The following is a 15,904-nucleotide window of genomic DNA, read 5'->3' on the forward strand; positions in this document are numbered from 1 at the left end:
AACAGTTGTGGCGTTCCATACAATTGACTGTGGGACAAAGTTTATCAGATGATTATCAAGGGATTATCGATATACTATTAACAACACATTCACGGTTTGGGAAATCAGGAATATATTTTTAAAAAGAAGGAAATACAAAAAACAAAAAACAAAAACAGAACAACACTTTTGTAAGGGATGGAGTCCGGAGACAAGGACCATGCGATGTTTATTGACCTGCTGGACAAATATTCACAGCTTGACCAGCTAAAGGTGAGTTCATGTATGGAACGCTCTCAGTGATAAAAATCTTTATCAATGACACACTGATTAAAATAGCTTTTTTCAATCCGTTAACACTTTTGGGGAACGAGAATCGTTTAATTTTTTTTCTTTCCTGTAAAACGTAAATTTGAAAATATCAAAGACAATTTTTTTTTATTTCATTATTATTAATTTCAAACTTATTAATGCATGTAATATAAATGTACAATGTACATGTACAATGTATTCATCTCTTAAACTTGTAATACTTTTAATTCGTCTTGATCTAAATTTAATTATGAAGTTTCTGAAGTCTTTTAGTGGCCCAGATACCACTGTATTGACCTCAGTTGGAGATGGGAATCTGAATGACGTCATCAGAGCTAAAAAGTCTGGACAAAGTATTATTCTTAAGCGGGCGCCTCCTTATATAAAGGTAAAATCGGTGGTACAGCTCATAGTTTTTCTTCATTTTTTCGTACATCAGGGTTCTACACAGGATATACATGTAGTTAGTCAAGAGCCAGGAATAGTAAATACCAGAAACACTAATCATCATGCCGAAAGTTTATCAATCTGGTAAAGCTTGGAACATCCAAGATCTCAACATTCGACACTCCCCCGCCCCCTAAAATGAAAACAATTTTATTACGAAAGCTGTTGAATTTTATAGTATCCTTGAGACTCCCATTGTTTACTCAATGTAAATAGACACACGATTTACAATGTAAAAATTTGCCATACTGGTATATGACTCTAAAGTACAGCAAGTGTATAATGAAAACATGCCACTGCAAATTGTTTTCTGTTTAATATTCATATTCATTCACATATTTATATATCACAAAATTAAATTAAATTTACATACTTTAATTAAATATAAAAAACGACTTTATATAATGCTGCTTGTAATTATTCTAAGAATGAAGAGTTGAAACTGCATGAACGATTTAAAGAAAAGAAAATGATCATTTTTAGTGTCCTTCCCAATGGATAAACATGTATGCATCCAACCATCTCAGCTAGGTTACATAAAGCATAAATTACTTTTTATGATGTGATCTCTTATTTGTAATTTACCATTCCCTGCCAGTGTTTAGGCCCTAGGTACTCGCTGGACCCGTCCCGGGGCCAGACTGAGTATGACGCCCTCTGTGTGTTTTCTGATCATTTACTCTATTCCAGTGTTTAGGCCCTGAGTACCCGCTGGACCCGTCCCGGGGCCAGACTGAGTATGACGCCCTCTGTGTGTTTTCTGATCATTTACTCTATTCCGGTGTTTAGGCCCTGAGTACCCGCTGGACCCGTCCCGAGGCCAGACTGAGTATGACGCCCTCTGTGTGTTTTCTGATCATTTACTCTATTCCAGTGTTTAGGCCCTGAATACCCGCTGGATCCGTCCCGGTGTCAGACTAAGTATGACGCCCTCTGTGTGTTTTCTGATCTGATCACTTACTCTATTCTAGTGTTTAGGCCCTGCGTACCCGCTGGACCCGTCCCGGGGCCAGACTGAGTATGACGCCCTCTGTGTGTTTTCTGATCATTTACTCTATTCCAGTGTTTAGGCCCTGAGTACCCGCTGGACCCGTCCCGGGGCCAGACTGAGTATGACGCCCTCTGTGCGTTTTCTGATCTGATCACTTACTCTATTCTAGTGTTCAGGCCCTGAGTACCCGCTGGACCCGTCCCGGGGCCAGACTGAGTATGACTCCCTCTGTGTGTTTTCTGAACTGATTTCTTACTCTATTCCGGTGTTTAGGCCCTGAGTACCCGCTGGACCCGTCCCGGGGCCAGACTGAGTATGACGCCCTCTGTGTGTTTTCTGATCACTTACTCTATTCCAGTGTTTAGGTCCTGAGTACCCACTGGACCCGTCCCGGGGCCAGACTGAGTATGACGCCCTCTGTGTGTTTTCTGATCACTTACTCTATTCCAGTGTTTAGGCCCTGAGTACCCGCTGGATCCGTCCCGGGGCCAGACTGAGTATGACTCCCTCTGTGTGTTTTCTGTTCACTTACTCTATTCCAGTGTTTAGGCCCTGAGTACCCGCTGGACCCGTCCCGGGGCCAGACTGAGTATGACGCCCTCTGTGTGTTTTCTGATCTTTTACTCTATTCCAGTGTTTAGGCCCTGAGTACCCACTGGACCCGTCCCGGGGCCAGACTAAATATGACGCCCTCTGTGTGTTTTCTGATCTTTTACTCTATTGCAGTGTTTAGGACCTGAGTACCCGCTGGACCCGTCCCGGGGCCAGACTGAGTATGACGCCCTCTGTGTGTTTTCTGATCATTTACTCTATTCCAGTGTTTAGGCCCTGAGTACGCGCTGGACCCGTCCCGGGGCCAGACTGAGTATGACTCCCTCTGTGTGTTTTCTGATCATTTACTCTATTGCAGTGTTTAGGCCCTGAGTACCCGCTGGACCCGTCCCGGGGCCAGACTGAGTATGACGCCCTCTGTGTGTTTTCTGATCATTTACTCTATTCCAGTGTTTAGGCCCTGAGTACCCGCTGGACCCGTCCCGGGGCCAGACTGAGTTTGACGCCCTCTGTGTGTTTTCGGACCTCGCACCTCGCAGTGTACCACAACCGTACTTCTATGACAAGGAGTCGAGAACACGTGTGTAAAATCCAAACCACTATTTTATTTTATTTTTTTTAATTTTTTTTTTTTGGTAGAATGACTTCTCTTTTCAAATGCTTTTTTTATTTTGATCTATAATGTATGAAATTGGGACATTTGAATGGTGGGAATAATTAACAATAGAATGAAATGAACTAAAAAATCTTAAGATTTATCAATATCAATAAAATGCTTAAGTTGGCTTTCATAGTCAGAATCAACAAACAACTGTAAGAAACTAAGAACCCATTGTCTTCTTTCAGTCTGTATGAAAGATTTACTGAAGTATAAGGATTTTCGTAAACAACTCATAAGCGGAGTTTGTTCTATGGCAGCAGTAAAGAAATTAGCCAGAGACATTGGAAAAGTTCACAATAAAACTCATGTCGCCAAAATTAGCGAGAAGAGATTTAGTGAATACAAAAACAAATTTCAGTGAGTCAAACATCGTTACAGGAATTGTCAGATTATTAATTTTAGAGCTAAACGTGTAGACTAGCAGTTGCTTATATATGGTAGGAAAGTTCTTCGCCCTTTAGTTTCCATCTTTTTCCTGTATTAGTAATAATTTAGTATGCATGTATTTCCAGAGATACTGAACTAGTCACTCTTACTGAGCAGTACATCTTCACGAAACCCTTCGACAAATGTGATGCTACAAACAAACTTACAGACGACATCAGTTCTAGTCTTCCACAACTATACGATGATCCTAGAGTCTTAGATGTAGCAAAGGACATGAAGCATATTTTCTTGACGAAGAAAGAATGCCTTGTACACGGTGATCTACATACGGGTTCTGTTATGGTGGATGGTGCTAACACAAAAGTAGGTTCACATAGCTAAAAGGACACTAAATGCCATACATATGATTTTTAAAAGTAATCATCCCCTTGCAACGGAGTAGAGGGGATTTACTCGTAGTAACGCGCAAATTGTGTGTGAGTTTGCAGTTTGTGTCCTGTACGAAACAGAAGTGACGTAATTTGATCGGGATCAGTGTCAAATAATATCTTGAATTATAGGTATGCTCTTTGGATGTTCTGCTTTGTGGTGACTTCGATGCAAAATTTTCAGCAATTTATGAATAATGATCCAGGGAAAGCAAAGATATTAAAACGCTCTGTATTGATGTTATAAACGGATAGAGGGGTTCTCATGTCAATCAATTCTAAATTCAAATCTTTACACATCCTTGAAGGCTGAACTTCAACATTATTTTTTTTAAGATCATAGACTTGGAATTTGCATACATGGGGCCTCCAGCTTTTGATATTGGGCTTCTTCTTGCCAATTACATTTTCTCGTATTATGGCCACATGTCAATACCAGAAGACCACGATAGACATAGGAAGTTTGCGCAACTCATGATAGAGGCATGCAAAGTGACAGGTAATAGTATAGAAATGTGATGGGTTACAGTTATTTTATTTAATAAGGTAAGAAATACTTGTTGAACCAAATAAACATTTTTCTTCAGTAAACAAATACCTTAAGGAAATGAAGAGTTTTGTTGGAGAGCTACAGTCCTACCAAGATAAACTACTATCTGAAATGGCTGGGTTTGCTGGTTGTGAATTAATTAGACGGTAGGCCACATTTCATTTTCTTAAAAATTGTTGATATCACCTTTTTCATGCAGGAATAATATAATACAGCTATTTCTATTTTATTCTTCGTATTTGTGAAACAAAATTTTTTAATCGTTTTCAGGGTGGTTGGGGCTGCACCAGTGGAGGACCTCCATAGCCCCTACAGTAAACAGGACGCCTTGGGGGCCGGGGTACGCCTCCTCCTGGGGAGACATAACATTACAACAGTAGACAAACTCCTTGTCATCGCTCTGATGCTGACCCACTAGCACTCACTTGGAAAATCAATTGATCATTATTACGTTATTTCTTAAGAGTGGACAAAAAATGTGGAAAAATACACCCTGATTATAAAAATTAAATGTTATTTTCTGGATTAAAAATATTTTGAAAGTTGTTAGCTTTTTCGAAGAAGCCATTAAAGGTTTTTGTAATTTTTCCTTTCACCCTTTATTTTCTACAATTACTCTCAGAGCTTTCAACACCATGCATATGCTTTTAAAGTAAGTTGAATATTGGTACACATAACATATAACTATAATGGTTCCTAGAAGATCTGTAGAAAGGTTGAGTATACGTAGGTTATCAGCATCCCATGTAAGCATGTGTTTGTATATGCAAGATAATGTAACCTTTCATAAATTAAATTAAAATTATATAATGTTACTTTTTTTGCACAAAAATCTTAAGTCTACACGTTGTTTCAAGTGGAACATAAAAATGTTTGGTTTCATCGTGAGGATCGGTTTCTCCGTCCGTTGGACATGGTAAATGTAGCCTCCCTTCTTACTTGCTGTCGGGGCTGCCTCGCCGTGGTTAGTTCTTTGATTTCCATGCGGGCGACTGGTGGCGGGTTTCTCAGAAAGTTTTGAAATGCTGCGTTAGTGACAAGATCAATCTGAGGCACAGGATTGTTAGAGATCGCTCTCTCGATTTCCGATTCATATGTATCGGCCTGCACCTCATATTTGTTTAAATTCCTCAGAAAATTTTCACCTGGCGGTGCATTGAAAATGCTTTCATAACCTTGCCTTGTTTCTTGTAGTCTGCTAAGTAATGAAGCCATGTTTCCATCTTCTCTCGGTATATTTTGTCCAGTTTCTCTCACTGTGGATTTCAAATTTTCAATTTCACGAAGACACTGTTGTGTAAATTCGCTAACTCTGTTTTCGACAGAAGACAAATAATTAAAAGCTTCTGCTTTGCTGTTTTCCAGTTCAGTATCAAAGGGCATTCCATTTCTATTCAAATCCTGTATGTACGAGAGTTGGTTTTGGAATTTAGTCTTTAACTGTTCTAACTTTGGTGACAATTTTCTCAGTGCTTCTTCAGTGGACAAGCATTCGCATCTATGACGTCTGTGATTCTGAACTGCACAGTGAGAACAAATTAGAATTGAACATCCTAGGCAAAAGAATTCTAGTTGTCTTGCAGGGTGTTCTAAGCACGTCAGTCCGTTACTTTCGTGTTGAGGTGGAGGTGGTGCTGGGTTCTGTTGGGGACCTCTTCCAGGCCGTTGGGTTTGTTGTGGCCTGGGTCTAGGATTTACGGGACCTCTTCTAGGTCTGGCATTGACCTCCGGTTCTGAAGGCGTTGGTCCCTGTTCATGATGTTGAACAGCCTGAAGAAGGCTTGAGATGAAAGTATCCACAGGAAATTTGTCAGCCCATTGACGGAGAGGTACGTTTGGTCCTGGTCGTCTGACGTCTCCGCGATCGTTTGGGCATTTGAAGTGATCCGCATTTGCACTTCGAACTGATTGATCGATGTGATCAGAAAGACACTGCCTGCAAAAAGTATGTCCACAGGGTAGAAGACGGGGATCGTTATAACGTCCTAGACAAATACTGCAGATGAGATAGTCGTTTTGTAGGTTGTCCACGACGCGTTGAGCCATATTCTACCCAATACACTACTTATGACATGGTTTGACTGTTGTGTTTCAAAAAGAAGGGCTCCATGTAAATACTTATGTTGAACTTGATAGCATTGATTTTAAATAGGAATACAACCTTTATACTGGCATTTAAACATTTTCTGCTATTGTTCTTTGAAGTCGCATGTGTAACCCTTAAAATCGATTTAAATGGCATTATTTAGTAGCTGTCAGGTCTAAACTCTTGATAAGCATACACCGATAAACACTACGTGTGATAGAGAGTATTCAATGACAGTTGTTAAGTTGCACAGATTGGACACTATATTTGACTGGGAGCTTTTGAAGGGGAGTTTATTGCAATTCCACATGTCCATTGCAGACTTGCGTTGTGTTCAAGTGAGACTGGCAGATCTCAAAAATAATTTTCATTCCAAAATCGGTAGTAAGGAACGGTTCTCTTCAAGAAGTTTTGAAAAAGAAGAGATTTTTGTGAAATCCTTACGACCTCCCCCTCCCTTTGACTTAACTAGTATGGGAAGAAAATGGACGCAAACTTTTTTCTGCAGCTGATGTTAAATGCATGTACTGCATGTAAGAGCATTCCTTTGATTTACTGAGGATTCTAACACTTTGTGCCCGTTTCAGGAAATAAAAATTGCCATTCAGCCTCTTTTACCTTGTTAAAAATTTGTAATGTGTGAATGCAATTTTAAGAACGTATCTTATATATGTTCTTTTTTACTTCAAATTTTTGTTACTTTAACCCTGTCTGGAGATCTTTTTGTCACCCGCTTTCACGAAAGCGAGCGGACATTAAATCTCATTCGTCTGTCAGTCTGTCCGTCCGTCACAAAAACTTTAACCTTGGTCATATCTTTTGAATGAGAAGAGATAGGGCTTTCATATTACGCAGGTATGTACCTGTGACAAGACCTTTCTAAATACACTATGAGTTTTGACCCCGTGACCTTGACCTTGAAGTTTGACCTTTCAAGAAATTTAAACATTACCATAAAATTGACCATAATTTTTGAATGAGAAGAGATAGGGCTTTCATATTATTCCTAAACACGTGAATTACTTATGAGAAAATCTTTCTATAAACACTATGATTTTTGACCCCGTGAGCTTGATCTTGAAGTTTGACATACTTTTCAAAAGCTTAAACCTTGGTTATAACTTTTGAATGAGAAGAGATATGGCTTTTACATTAAACATGAATATTATCTGTTACAAAACCTTTCTACACAGACGTCGGAACCGGGGGGGGGGGGGGGGGGCTAACCCATTTTTTTTCCAAATATATACTTAGTATAGATATTGAACATTGCTGCGTAGGTTTAGCGCCCCACTTTCCACACACACGTCGCAGTATAGGTTAGAAATGGGGAAAGTGCTGATGTTTGGGAAAAAAAAATTGGTACTGTAGGTCGAAACCCCCCCCCCCCCCACGAAATAGGATTTTCGTGTTGAAATGGACATTTCCTTTTTTTCTTTTTTTTTTTGCTTGTCAGGTTTTTTTGAAAGTATAATTTTTTTTTTTTTACACTTAGCCCCCCCCCCCCCCCCGACTTTCAATTTGCTTCCGACGCTAATGTTCTAAATACACTCAATCGCAACTTCTCGGGCCTTTCCGACTAGCGGAAAAACGACCTGGAATGTATATGGAAGCCGCCATGACAACCCTCCTTTTTCATGATCTTTGAAATAAATATATGGAGACCTTATATCTGTGGAATGTGGAATTTAACTTTATTCAATGTTATGATATTACTTAAAATATGCTATGGAAGGGACTTCTAACTCCGTCTATCCTATATTTGACTAAACAGGAAATGTATAAATTTTTAACATCCGGTGATGTTAATACATTCGAGGCAATCGGCAATCATTGGCTGACTCCGCTACGCTCCATTCAAAAATGTGCGAGGTACGAGTCATCCGAGGAACTCCGAGTGCATTCGAGGTTGTTTTTCCGACCTCTGACGGAAAGACCCGAGATGATGCGATTGTAAATACACTATGATTTTTTACATCATAACCTTGACCTTGAAGTTTTTCCTACTTTTCAAAATATTAATTTTTTCCTTATAACTTTTAATTGAGAAGAGATATGGCTTTCATATTTTCGACAAGTGCATTACTTGTGACAAGATATTTCTGAGCATGCTATAATTTCTGACCCCTTGTCCATGTCCTTCACAATTGACCGAATTTAACAAAAAAAAAAAAAAAAAAAAAAAAAAAAAATCAACTTCGGTGATAACTTCTGAATGACATGATAGGGCGTTCATATTTGACACAATATGCCATAAAAATTATATCTCACCCATAAAGACACCGAAAGCGAAATTCGTTGAATTTGCTTGTTTTAAATGATTATGTATGGAAAGCCAACGGGTTCAAAATTCCAACTCTGTAATTCTTAAAATGTACTTATGTAAACCTGAATTTATAAATTGTAAATCTTAAATTCATAATTTGTCAATTGTTCTTTCACAATTTGTTAATTATTCTTTCAAAATTTGTTAATTGTAAATTATCCAACATAAATTGAAACGTGTAAAAATGTAAATGCAAGTTATGTCAATGATCACGTGTAATTCGTAGACTTGCGATTTGTCAACTTACGAAATGTACTTGCGTGATTTGTAAATTATGCAAGGTTGCACATTAAGACGAAAGAGGGTGCTTTATGGGTGGAAAGTCATTTCGCCCCAAAGGTAAAAAAGATCCTTAACCAACTGAGTTTTGTGATGCATGCATATCATGCCTTCAAACGGTCTCTTAGACTGTTTACAAATGAGATTTGAGTTTGATGCAAAGGAGATAGGGGATCTAAACACACAAAGCATCGCTCGTACACAGAGGACAGACGCGGATCTCGCGATTTTTTTTTCCAAAGAGGGGGGGGGGGTGCACCCCAGTCAAAATATTCCATACCAAAAAAAAAAAAAAGAAGAAGAACACAACTTTTAGTGGTTGTGGTTTGGGGGGGGGGGGGGAAATGTGCACACATCAGTATATACATTTGAAAAACTCTGTACATTTCGGGGGAGGGGGTCCGGTTTCCCAAATCCCCTGTTAAATCCACGCACGTAGAGATGCCGAGGGAATAGAACCCAAAAGTTTTTTTTTCAGTTTTATAAAGAAGCGTAAAGACTGGGCACGTAGTATCGGAGGGCTGCTCCCCCTTCCCGCTTTTTCTCGAACATGTTTTACTGTAATTTAGTATCAAAACCCATCATAACTATGGATCGAATTGTATTATGAAAAAGTAAGAACCATACCACAGCCTCCCCTAGTGTCAATTATTTTTCTGGGTGCCCCTTTCATAAACGTTACTTGGTGCATGACATTGGCACGTCGGAAGCAAATTGAAAGTTGGGGGGGGGCTAAGTATAAAAAAATTTATACCTTCAAAAAAATCTGACAAGTCAAAAAAAAAAGAAAGGGGGAATGTCCATTTCCCAAACACGAAAATCCTATTTCGTGGGAGGGGGGGGGGTGGGGTTCGAACTTCAGTACCAATTTTTTTTTCCAAACACCACCACATTTTTAACCTATACTGCGACGTGTCTGTGGAAAGTGGGGAGGGGGGGGCTAAACCTACGAAGAAATGTTCAATGTCTATACTAAGTATATATGTGGGAAAAAGTGGGCGGGAGGGCTAAGCAACCCCCCCCCCGTTCCGACACCTACGCATGAGGACTATGTTTTTCACGTGTTCTGTTTTTGTGTGAGCGTTGGACCCAAGGCACGGAAGCCTTTATTCAGAAGTTTATTTTGTTTCATGAGGATGCATGGAATAAGCTATAAATATGTAACCAAACAAAACTGAGATTCTTCATACCTCCTTGGATGTGTTCGGCTCTATAAAATCATCTGATTAATGTATACAAACTCAATGAGTGGTGCAAAACGAAGGATCCCCCCCCCACTTCCTAGTAGTGTGTTAGTCTTGAATTTGATATTATACAATATATTAATGCTTATTTATAAACGCAAAAATAGTCATATGTTTGGAAGAAAAAAAGAGAAAAACTACGTACTTAATATATGATCACTTCAAATAATTTTAAAAAAAACTCCTGTATACTTTACAAAAACAGGAATGGGTCTGTCAATACATGTATATTTTTAAATTCCAGGATTTTTTTCTAAATGAGGGTGGAGCTTCATGTCCACTCAAAAAAAATTCATCCAAACGCAAAAAAAAATTGTGTGTGTGTGCGGGGTGGGGTGGGGGGAGGAGGATGGGCAATTCTTGTTGATAAGCTGTTTGAAATATTTATATGACTCTTCAACGTATTTACAGAGAGGTTCATAACATCTGAAGGGGGAGGGGGTCCAAGGTTATTTCCTAATTGTTTTACTGTATAAAGTTCATCAATGAAAATCTATGGCACGCCAAATTCACAAAAATGAAACAATCATAGTTTCACAATTGATAAACTAGGTTTATCGACTGTAAACTATAGTTTACAAACCGTAAACTATAGTTAACGATTCGTTAAGTATAGTTTTCATCTGTAAAACTATATTTAACGGTTGTTAACTATAGTTTACGAAAGTTAATTTAAGTTTATCTGTCTGTAATAAAGCGTTAACAATAGATTTTGTTGATAAACATAGATTCACGTTTGTAAACTATAGTTTACAATCGTAAACTATAGTTAAGAGTTGTTAATCATAGTTTCACGAATTGTGAAACTATATTTATCAGATCGTTAACTATAGTTAACGGTTTGTAAACTATAGTTTACAAATCGTGAAACTGTATTTATCAGATAATCTATGTTTTGCAATCGCAAATGATTGTTTTCGGTGTTAAGTATAGTTTACGGTTGTGAAACATAGATTATCGCGTTAACTATGGTTTACAGATGTGAAATATAGATTAACGTTGTTAACTATAGTTTACGGTTTGTAAACTATAGTTTACAGCCGATAAACCTAGTTTATCGATTGTGAAACTATGATTATCTCATTTTTGTGAATTTGGCGTGCCATAAAAATCCGAGGGGGTCGATCCTGGCCTCTATATAACCCCCAACCCCCATTCTGCCGAATCTGCCAGTAACACTACAGAAAAGGCTTTTTTTAAAAATTAGAAAATTATTCAGGATTTTACAAGAGTATACCCCTGTTAATACATCATTATTTACAAACAGTCTTGAATTGCAGTCATTACAAACCGACATGAAATTAATTTATTCATCAGCCTTTCTTTATATGTTAATGTGGTACGACGTATTTCATCATCATCATCGTCCTTTCCACTCTGTGGTGTGTATGGCCGTAACAAACTTCCTACACTCTTGTCTATCCTTGGCCAGTTGCGTCAATGATCCTCAGGTCTGGTGCATTGCTGGACGCATTGGGGAAATGATTAAATTGTTAAGCAACGAATTAAACTACCACCGTTATAGCGCCCCCTATCGTCTTAATAGGTCATAGCATAATGCAACTTTGCATAATTTACAAATCACGCAAGTACAATTTACATTTCAAGTTGATAAATCATAAGTCTACGAATAACACGAGAGCATCGCAAAACTTGCATTTACATTTTACATTTGTCAAATTACACATGGATAGTTATAACTAACAAATTGTGAAAAAACAATTGACAGATAATGAAATTAAGATTTACAATTTACAAATTCAGGTTTACATATGTACATTTTAAGAATTACAGAGTCGGAATTTTGAACCCGTTGGCTTTCCATAATTATGTAATAAGTAATTCTTCAAAGCAACGTTTTAGTCTGATAAGGCCATTCCAAGTTTTTTCTCTGTTTAGCGTCCACCCATCTTTCAAAAACCTACCTAACTATTCGCAATAAACACACGAGCAAAAACATAAAACACAGGCTTAAAAGTAATAAAAATGACGCCCTTCAAATGATTTGATCTAAATAAACTGCTTAATTAAATGCTTATAATACACCCAATATAACTTACTGTACAGTGTTATTTGGGGAAATTGGCAAAATTCAAAAATTTCGACTTAATTTATCAATTTCAGGACTCCTGATGTTGTGTGTTTTTTCTTATATGGGGTGTCAAAAACCAAGGCACACGCGGACGCTAAACATAGAAAAAACTTGGAATGGCCTAAATGAACATGATCGACAGAATCCCTATTTAATGTAAAGAATAGCGTAATATATAAACTATAAATGAAAGAAATATTACAAAGGATTCATTTTCATTTTTATACAGTATGAGTATTATTTAAATCAAATACATGTAATTAGAAAACACATTTATTGTATTTCACAATTCTTTTTTGTAAACTAAATGCATTTTTTTGAGTGATAATTAATACAATTGTGAGGTACATGTGGTGTTGATACTGTAGACACCATGATTAATGTTAACAACAGCAGGAAAAGTTGTGATGCCCTTACATGCATTTAAGTTTGGAATGTCGAACGTATTTCGAAAAATAAGACAGTTATTCCTTATATTTACATGCTTTGTTTCCGCTAATCCACGTGCTACAAGCCCTGCTTCTGTCTAGCTGTTTGTTCCGCCCTGCACGTTTTTTTTTTTTTTTTTTTTTTTTTTTTTTTTGAACCGCGCCAATACACTGATGGGGAAATAAAGTACATTTACAATTTGTAATTTTATCTCGGACAAAGACATTGGAAATGTAAATATATTGTGTTGCATCAGCCAAAGTGTCCCTGTGTCAGCACTATGACAAAAGGCCTGAGGACTTGTATGACATATGAAATGGATTTTACAATTACATGTATTAATTAGCATCTATTTAATAAATCGTGTGAGTCCACACAAAGTCATCGAATGATTCGTGCCTTTAAACTTTTTTTCTTTAATAACTTGGATCTATAGAGCTTGCCAAGTTAAGGTAGATGTGGTGTTGATACTGTAGAAACCATGATTAATGTTAATAACAGCAGGACAAGTTGTGATGCTCTTACATGCATTAGTTTGGAATGTCGAATGTATTTCAAATTTTCAACTCAAATAATTAAGATGCCTCATGCATCATTAAAGCGCGCGTGAATTGTTTAGAGGAGAACAACAATCAATTAAAGATTCCATAATTTGATTTAAGTAAATGTTAAAAAGAAAATATCACCTTAATTAACTAAAACGGTCGTCATGTATATTCATGAATTCATGTAGTGAACAATATAATCCAATTCATTGAATTAATGCGTACAATAATTTAATGACGATCGTAAAAATTCGAAAACGCATCGAATTTTTACTCTACTATTTAATTATTGACGCTTTTTAATTTCATTATTGTTCAGTTGAAGAGAGCAATAAATCAATTAAACAAATTAATTAAAAATATCAATGAATTTTATTTATACACTAATTAAATTAATCAGAGTTGATTCATTGAAAAAATCAGAATTGAAGATATCGCTATTTTATTGCTGAGATCTGTCGTCGAGTTTTTGGGCGCATTTAAATACTTTGATATCTTGCTTTTATATGTTTAATCTAAATTGATAAACTTTCAACTTTTAACGTAACATAGATTTAGTTTAAAACTTATATGTCTTTGACATAAGGATAAGAACTCAAATACTGGATCTTTATTCCGTAAATTTGAAAATCAAGGTTCAACGGTTCACATTTTCAATCTAACAGATGTTACTAAATTTATATACAAACTTGTTAAAATCACGCTGACATGTAATAGCACCGTGTAAATATGAATTGCTTTCAATATATTTCATTCCCTGTCATTTACATCTGCTAACTGAACTCCTATAAAATGACTCCTCGTAATTTCAGTCCTTTAATTAATACAACAGCCGTGCTGCATCCACACCTCTGTGAGCATATTTTGTTAAGGGGGTACATTTCTCTCTGCAATAATTAATCAAAAAATTATTTCTTATCAAAAATATACTGATACTAAAAAGGTGATTTTCTTGTAGAAAATGAAGCTGTTCTGTGAATTTTCTCTGTATGTTGTTGTAACTGTTCTTGGAGCGGGTAAGTAAAAAAAAAAAACTACATCTTGTACGCAGGACGGGTAAGTAAACCAAGTGAAAAATATCTCTTTTACAGCATTTTTCGGCAATAAGAAATTAATTTACTAGAGTATATTGATTAGAAAGTCTCTATTTAAAAAAAAGTATTTTTTCTGATTAAATTTACATCTATGGTTAGTATGTACACTTCAACTAAAGTTGCAGATGACTTCCAACCTTGAAGTTTTAGTTAAACTTTATCAACTCTCCTTGTTTTTAAGAGCATTTTTATTTTATTTCTAATACCAATTCTAAACGTTACATAATTAGTGTCTGAAATTTACACAGTTTTCATTCACGGTTGAAATATACATGGGATAGAAATTCGGGCGAAAGTCAACGAGTGTAGCAAATATCCAATTAAAGCGTCTCGTACGGCAAAAAGGTGGGGCTTAAGTCGTCTCATCGTTGTCAACAACAATTTAAAACTCCTGATTATTTTCTTAACTAATGATAATCTATTCGACGTTTGACAGACAATAAATACGTAGCGCCGAGAATGCCACGCCTTACTGAAAGTCCAAGGATGACAGAGAATTGCACTAATGTAAACGCTCTCTTGTACCTCTGCACAAGGCCTATAAGATTTAACGTGATAAATGTCGATAATTTGGACAATTATACTGTTTCTCTTTTCTTTACAAAACAAGAATCAAAATTAAAAATTAAGTGTATATTTTAAAATTCATCGCATGCCGCAGAAATCGGAGACTTGGGGCATAGAGTTTATGAGTCTGTCCATCTCTTTATGCCTATCTGCAAAAACTTTAGAAAATGCCAAATGAAATTACAAAGGGGCATCAGGTTTCACATTTTTTTTAAGTTGCCACTGGATAATTTCAGGATTGGGGTCGGCAGGAGAAGAAAAATATTTTGACTGCAGCGTCTACTCTGATAAAAAGGATCTTCCGACTAAGAACGTGGACTGTACTCACGACTTCGTGGATGACAAGTTTTACTGTAAGTCCTGGGAATGCCCGACTCTCGACTGTCCGGAGGAGGAACAAGTTTCTTCATCAGAAGGTTCCTGTTCCGTCTGTCCAGGTAAAATACTGACCACTTCCACTCCGTTATCCGTATTTCTCGTTTTACTGAAATATCATCATTAAAGATTGTCTATATCTTAGATGTCTAACTGTTCAATAGATTATTCTTCCGAGGAAAATTACTCTATTCTTTATATTCGATCTGAGTATTCGACCATTCAAAACTTTCTAGGCGTTGGGTTTTTTGGGGGTGGGGTGGAATAGATTGATCACTAGTAGTTGCCCATTTTCGCGGGGAGTGGGTTAACAAATAATGGTATAACTTGAATGTTACGAAAAATGTGAAAGTATTATTTATATTCTTTTTCAGGAACCTGCCTAAGTGGAGATAAAATAATCAAAGTGGGAGAATATGACACCTGTTTTGATGGAGTCAACAGATGTGGATGTTTAACCACTGGAAAAGGGATTACCACTCTAATGGCAACCAATAAGATAGCTCTCTGTGGCGCACCATCTCCCTCAGATTGATTTTTAAATAAAGGATTGGATAGTT

The 15,904-nt window shown here is 37.0% G+C and overlaps 3 protein-coding genes across 3 annotated transcripts; 2 read left to right on the forward strand and 1 right to left on the reverse strand.

Annotated features, from left to right (window-relative positions):
• On the forward strand, positions 1-4,766 carry LOC134255274 (methylthioribose kinase-like). Its single transcript, XM_062737786.1, has 8 exons — positions 1-252; positions 557-679; positions 2,732-2,861; positions 3,128-3,299; positions 3,455-3,692; positions 4,094-4,256; positions 4,345-4,453; positions 4,578-4,766. The coding sequence occupies exons 1-8, from the start codon at positions 178-180 to the stop codon at positions 4,723-4,725; spliced, it is 1,158 nt and encodes a 385-aa protein (XP_062593770.1). The 5' UTR covers positions 1-177; the 3' UTR covers positions 4,726-4,766.
• Positions 4,767-5,146: 380 nt separating this feature from the next.
• On the reverse strand, positions 5,147-6,420 carry LOC134255186 (tripartite motif-containing protein 3-like). Its single transcript, XM_062737690.1, has one exon. It carries the CDS (start codon positions 6,351-6,353, stop codon positions 5,187-5,189), a length of 1,167 nt encoding a protein of 388 aa, XP_062593674.1. The 5' UTR covers positions 6,354-6,420; the 3' UTR covers positions 5,147-5,186.
• A 7,676-nt stretch (positions 6,421-14,096) lies between these two features.
• Positions 14,097-15,904, forward strand: LOC134255205 (uncharacterized). Its single transcript, XM_062737713.1, has 4 exons — positions 14,097-14,178; positions 14,265-14,324; positions 15,206-15,406; positions 15,719-15,904. Exons 2-4 carry the CDS (start codon positions 14,270-14,272, stop codon positions 15,877-15,879), a joined length of 417 nt encoding a protein of 138 aa, XP_062593697.1. The 5' UTR covers positions 14,097-14,178; positions 14,265-14,269; the 3' UTR covers positions 15,880-15,904.

The sequence above is a fragment of the Saccostrea cucullata genome, unplaced genomic scaffold (genome assembly GCF_032062105.1).
Source record: "Saccostrea cucullata isolate Sc308-1 unplaced genomic scaffold, CSIRO_AGI_Scuc_v1 ctg127, whole genome shotgun sequence".
Taxonomy (NCBI): Eukaryota; Metazoa; Mollusca; class Bivalvia; order Ostreida; family Ostreidae; genus Saccostrea; species Saccostrea cuccullata.